This window comes from Perissodus microlepis, chromosome 19, assembly GCF_051167445.1.
Source record: "Perissodus microlepis isolate ML-2025 ecotype Zambia chromosome 19, ASM5116744v1, whole genome shotgun sequence".
Classification (NCBI taxonomy): Eukaryota; Metazoa; Chordata; class Actinopteri; order Cichliformes; family Cichlidae; genus Perissodus; species Perissodus microlepis.
Genome location: NC_140479.1, coordinates 685,211 through 691,588, shown reverse-complemented (window position 1 = coordinate 691,588; position 6,378 = coordinate 685,211). Strand labels below are relative to the sequence as shown.

Sequence of the window (6,378 nt, the reverse complement as noted above, 5' to 3'; positions counted from 1 at the left end):
TGTTTTGGTTACATGGCTGATAGATTTCAGATCAAGTGTCATACTTCGAATTTCCCATGCACGCATGCTGCAGCGTGATGAAACGGAAGCAAAAGCTTTGAAAGAGCTTCATTCCGGATAAAAGGCGCATTTAATTTTTTTTATAAAATAAGATGCAGTTTTGGGGTTGTTGGCTCAGAGTGCTGCCGTGCACTTATCTGTAAAACAGCGTCCTCAGAGCAGCAGGTTGTAGTTTAAAGGTCAGGCTGCGGCTGAACGGCAGGAGTCAGCCTCGCCTCGCCGGCACGAGCCTACTGAGGGCTGGCAGCAGCGCGCTTAGCTTTCACGATTTTTGCAAAACTGTCAAAGCAAAGAAGAGAGACACACACGGCCCCGGAAAAGCGCCCAAACGCAACGTGACAAAAGAAAGGAAAATGCATCTGTGATCACAAACAGTGTCTAAAATGACGCTGAAGGACCAACGCATTTTATTTGCCTTTTTCTACACTTCACGCGACTTGTTTTTACCTTACAGAAAAGCCATCGTGCTTATCAGTGTTACTGTACAGAGGTTTCAACCGAATATCTCTTTCAGGGAAATTTCGTAGTAGATGGTTAGAGATAATAAATCGATCATTTTAAATTCAACTGCTCTAAAATTAAGAAAAGAAAAAAAGAAAGGAAGATTTTTTTATTCCACCCGATATTTCAAACAATTGCGAAAATGTTAAAAAAAAAAAAAGTGCAGTGTCTTCGTTTTCCGAAACAGGCTGACACGTACAGGGGTATTTCATCCACATTTTTAAAATGCTGTAAAAACAATTTGATGGATGGTCTGCAGGTAAGAGGAGTGTTAACTTAGAACAGAGCTTGTGTGTAAACTGTGCGGCCACACAGTGCTAATCACCTCCGTATCTTCACAGCTCAGGCTTATCTGGCCGCCTGACAGCAGCATGTGCGAACATCCTGCAGAGTGTTAAATGCAATCATCGTCCCATTAAGGTCTGAGCTGGAATCCACGTTCCTCTGCAGCAGCCAGCGCCCGTTTCCCGACCGCTAAGTCTATGTTGATTAGCCATGTAAATACTTAATAAGTTCCCCTTTCCTTCACTGAATGGAAGCGATAATGGGCCGTTACCTTCGCCCGGTCAGGGGGAAAGAAAGACAACTGTGGAGGAAAGCGCTGACTTCCTCCCCACGGAACAGCGAGGGTGGATAATGAGATGACCCCCAGCTTTAATACAGCGTGTTTCAGGGTGACATCATTTTCATTTAGTCATGCAGGAAGGCAGAGGAGGTAACAGGTAAAGCCCCGGTCACGCTTTCACCGCACTCATGCGCACAGATTGTTAATCTAATGCTTTCTTGGTTGTTAAGTAGTCCTAAATGGGCCATTAGTGATAGATATTAATGAGCAACAAAATAACCGTCATGTCTGCTCACTGCTCGAGCTTTAGCGCCTTTCTTGCTTTGAGTCAGTAATGGTGTCAGAGTGTCCAGAGTGATGGGCAGAGCTCACGGAGACCGGTGCACTGGTTTTATGAGGACTTTGATCTGTGCTGACGGGCACGTTGAAGCAGCCTGTAAACGCTGCTGTGATGTCCTGCACAAAGTCTCGCTGACACCGCGATAATCGGATTACTCTGTAGGAAGAGCCCCCGCGGCCCAGTGACACGTTTCTAAAAGTCTGCAAACACTCTGGATTATCTTAATTGAATTAATTCAATACACAGCTCCGTGGCGCGTTCACGCAGCACGACGAGCTCAAGGAGACTCGTTGCTGTGACGTCAGCAGTGTATAAGAGCAGCCCCGGACTCAGGCGGTTCCCCTAAACCTCCTGTCCGTATTCTCCAGCAGAGAGAGAGAGCACACACGAGTCCCGGAGCCGCGATGACGCAGTTGTAGCTTACGTCCTCCCGGAGCACGGAATCCCGTCAGTCCAGGACGCTCACAGCTGGTTCCCACTTTTCGGAGAGTTCCCGCCGCACACCGGTGTGATGCCCGCCGGGATGTTCAGCATCGACAGCATCCTGTCCGCGCGGCCGAGCTGTAAGGAGCCGCTGCTGCTGCACCGGAGCGGCCCGGTGGTGCTGTCCGCCGGCCTGACGGACTCTCTCTACACCGACTACAACGGACTGTATTCAGCCACGTGCGGGCCCGTGGCCCCCCCGGTGCAGCCCGTGAGCGGGAGCAGGATCGGATATAACGGCTACTACTACAGCCAGCTGCACGTCCAGGGCGCCGCGGCAGGGCCCCCGTGCTGCGGCTCCGTGCCCGGCCTCAGCCCGCAGCAGTGCCCCTGCATCCCCACAGGTAACACGGCCAGTCACAGAGTGTCACAGACTCAGCTAAGACCTACGCAGTGAAGGATCCGCCACGGGAACTTTTCTTTTCCTCACACTCTGTATTTCTCAGAGAAAGCATCTGTGGAGCGAAGTAGCTTCCAGGCCAGAGGCCCATCAGCCTCTGGGTCAACGCGCGTAATTCCACCGTGAAGTAATTATTCGTTATTAATACAAATTAATTACAATCATGCGTAATATTTCATCGCACTATCTTACAATTGCGATTCAGTGTAAACACGCCTGAAATACGCGTTTGTAAAATGATTTCAGACTCCACACTGCATTTCAAAGCTTTGTAAAACCTCGCAAATGTTCACGTGTGAAGTCTTTTTGTGAGACATTACTGTCGCTGCTGTTTCGCAAGCAGGACGAATATCACCGACCTGTTCTGGATTCATACACAGGAAGCAGAAGCGCGCAGGCACGTGCGCGAGCTTAACTTTGAATACAGGAAAGACTGGAGCTGAGCTTTTCCATCGCTGGGATCTGTTTTGGTGTTTCCACACATTCTGTCATGCATAAAACAGCCTCTTCCACAGTTTATTTAATGTAATTATTTTTATTTTATTTTATTTTATTTTATTTTATTTTTATTTTATTTTTATTTTATTTTATTTTATTTTATTTTATTTTATTTTATTTTATTTTATTTTATTTTATTTATTTGTTCTGTTTTGTTTTGTTTTGTAGTAAAAAACGGAGTGCTTTTAATACGCCAAATAATTGAGTGTATATATAGGATTTCCACCCAGCCATGATGTGTGCTGTCTGTCCGTCATGCAGGCTATGACAGCCCGGGCTCGGTGCTGATCTCTCCGGTGCCCCACCAGATGATGTCCTACATGAACATGAGCAGCCTGTCGCGGACCGAGCTGCAGCTCCTCAACCAGCTGCACTGCCGCAGGAAGCGAAGGCACCGCACCATCTTCACGGACGAGCAGCTCGAGGCTCTGGAGGGCCTCTTCCAAGAAACTAAGTATCCGGACGTCGGCACTCGCGAACAACTTGCCCGCAAGGTCCACCTCCGCGAGGAGAAGGTCGAGGTCAGCGCTTTTATTTTTAAAAGCTATCTTCTTTCAAAGCTTTCACTCCACTCATAAACACACTCACGTGCAGTGAGTTCTAAAACCCGGCTGACACGCGCTCACACTGTTATTATTATTATCGAATAATAATAATAATTAAAGTTTGCTCACCTTTATTATTATTATTATTATTATTATTATCTTTTTTGTTGCTTCAACAAAATTCACAAAAATCACTATGTTAGAGGTTGTATAATATTGAACAGAAATGTAATTTAATTCAATCTTATTAAATGTTTCTGTTTGCAACAGTTTATCTTCTGCCCTGATTCTGAAAACAAAGTCGATGCTTATCTACAATGTGCAGCAAGTAACACTGCTTCAAAGCAAAAACAATAACAACAACAAAACAATAATCATCATCATCACCATCACCATCGTGATAGTTATAATAATCCATTGAAAACAACAGATTAAGAATAAGGGGCCGGAGACACTGCCAGGTGTGGCTGAGCTGTGGCCGTGCTCAGCATCAGTCGCCACACAGACACGTTCAAAGTGTGCTCTCTCTCTCTGTCACGCAGGTGTGGTTCAAAAACAGACGTGCGAAGTGGAGGAGGCAGAAAAGGTCTTCATCGGAAGAATCAGAGAACTCTCAGAAATGGAACAAATCCACTAAAACGTCCGCGGAGAAACCCGAAGAGAGTAAGAGCGAGGTGGACTCGGACAGCTGATAACAGAGCGGACCTAACACGGCCTCATCGGCTTGTCCCGTGGAAATCGATGTGGACCCCGAGACATTGTGGTGGTGTGGTGTTGCCATGTTGCACAGTTGTATATATATCTACATTTTATTATTGACTGTGTTCGTTATTTAAATTTAATTTAAGCTGCTTTTGTAATGTTCCACACACAGGGATGAGACGCCCTCTGAACTGACTGACATGTGTGAATATATCGTGATGTTCTCTATATGTGATATTTTCATGGATATTAAATGTTGTAATTCTATCATTATTATTACTGTTCTTTTGTCTTTGGCAAAAACAAGAGAAACGTTTAAAGGACAGATAAATGTGCGCTCATTTAAACAGTGTGCGCTTTCATTCTGCGCTCCGCGGCAGAACCACAGACTGAAACGAGCTTGTAAGCAGGCTGTGAAATATAGCGCGAAGAAAACGAACGTTCTGGGTTTTTTGTTTTTAGCCTCCAAAACGTCAGGGAGAAAAGCTGCTGCAGGCCTCCACACATAAAAACCCTTATGTGAAAGTAAATGAAATGAAAGATGATTTTATTGTTATCACACCTGAACTGTGGCTCTTTTATGTCCCGCTGACCATTTGGGGTTTGTTTAAAACATCTTTTGGGCAATTAGTTAAAAAAAAATCAGAACAGGACCGGTTAGAGAGGTCAGGCCGATCATTTTAAATGGAAACCGTGGAGAAAACAACCGCCAACAAACAGCTGCAGCTATTTCCTTCATTTTTAAAAAAAAAACTTGGTACGTTTATTATCATTGACAAACCAACAACAACAGTCCAGAAACGTTTGGCCCGCTCAGCAGATCTGGATCAAAGTGTCAGTGTAAGCTGAAACAGAGGAGCAAAGAGAAGGTATGGACGTGTGTCGAAGTCTCTCTCTCTCCATATACATTGTAGAAAAAATTATTATTATTATTTTTTTTTACAGTGCCTTCACATTTGCGCTCTTTATGGCCTCCTCTCGATTATTTCCCCCAGTTACAGGGCTCAGCTCACATTGAGCTCCTCGTGTCGTTTAGAATGAGCAAACATGAGCAAATGCAGCTGCTGATAAACACAGCATCAAGGTCAGAAATGCCACATACGAGATAAAGGTCAATGTGATTATGAAATAGGGGCAATGTGATTGCATCCATAAACTGATGCAGTAAACACACAGCTAAATACAATGATTCATTAAATACATCTACATAGAAATAAAAGTGGCCAGATAAACGAATGGAGTCCGGGCCTCCACGCTTTCGCAATAGCAACTTAATTTTTCGATACAAGTGGAAAAACAATCAAGCTCTAAAATCGGGTTCACCTTTCTCTTTTCAAACACGTGTGGGACATCCACTGTCTTTAAAGTCATAATACCATATCAAAATGGACTTCTGAAAACTCCCTTCTTCAACAAAACCCGCAACCTTTAGCCTTCTTTCTTTTTCTTTTCTTTTCTTTTTTTTCCTACTCTTGTGTAAATCGTCCTCGGGGTTCTTCAGAAAGGCTATACAAATATGTTATTATTATTATCAATAATAATAATAATAAAAACAACAATAATAATAACAATGATAATAATAATAAAAATAATGATAACAACTGCGTTGCGCTGGCTATTGCTCTTTTCACATTTTTCAGCTGGAGGCAACAACATGAAGTGACCCGGACGCTCCAGTATGCTCACAGATGAAGTCTGGCAGGTTCTGCAGGTTCTGCTGTGCTGGTTTGGTTTGAGTCTATGATTCTGAGCGATCGTCTTTAGGTGTAGGTATCATTCACGACTCTTTCCTTGATGAAAATGAAACAGTTGGTCACATGTTCTCACCTTTACAGTAACCAGAGCAGCTCTCACACATGTGGCGGTGAGCTCGGAGTTCTGTTCCCATCTTCTGAAAGAATGTTTCCTGTCGCTTCAGAGCAAATTTCAGCAGACGTGGACTATCTGTGCTGAGGATTAGAAAGATACTGCGCTGGGTTTTCCTTTAGCTGCTTGCTCATTTGTATTGGAAAAAACAATCACGTGTAAACTGACACTTTTATATCAACTGTTAAATCTTACACGAATGAAAGTGTATTCATGAGTAGTTTAGCTTCTATATTTCTGAAAGTTTGTGTACAGCAATGGCGTTCTAAAAGCTATTAAAACTTTGAAATCCACACAGAAAAGACTGCTTGTGATTGCTGTTAGGTCATATTTATTAAAAAGAAAAATTCACACACTTTTTGTGTGTTTTGTGTTGTACCCTTTATTAAAGGGTTTGCGCATTTGTATGTGAAATTTC

General features: G+C 43.6%; 1 protein-coding gene across 1 annotated transcript; it reads left to right on the top strand.

The window, feature by feature from the left end:
* Positions 1-1,797: 1,797 nt before the first annotated feature.
* Positions 1,798-4,944, top strand: gsc (goosecoid). Its single transcript, XM_084915008.1, has 3 exons — positions 1,798-2,293; positions 3,109-3,368; positions 3,935-4,944. The coding sequence occupies exons 1-3, from the start codon at positions 1,978-1,980 to the stop codon at positions 4,082-4,084; spliced, it is 726 nt and encodes a 241-aa protein (XP_084771134.1). The 5' UTR covers positions 1,798-1,977; the 3' UTR covers positions 4,085-4,944.
* The last annotated feature ends 1,434 nt before the right edge of the window (positions 4,945-6,378 follow it).

Coding starts and splice junctions, on each gene's coding strand:
- gsc (XM_084915008.1), top strand. CDS start 1,978: ATGCCCGCCGGGATGTTCAGCATCGACAGCATCCTGTCCGCGCGGCCG. Junction 2,294..3,108: donor GTGCCCCTGCATCCCCACAG/GTAACACGGCCA, acceptor TCCGTCATGCAG/GCTATGACAGCCCGGGCTCG. Junction 3,369..3,934: donor TCCGCGAGGAGAAGGTCGAG/GTCAGCGCTTTT, acceptor TCTGTCACGCAG/GTGTGGTTCAAAAACAGACG.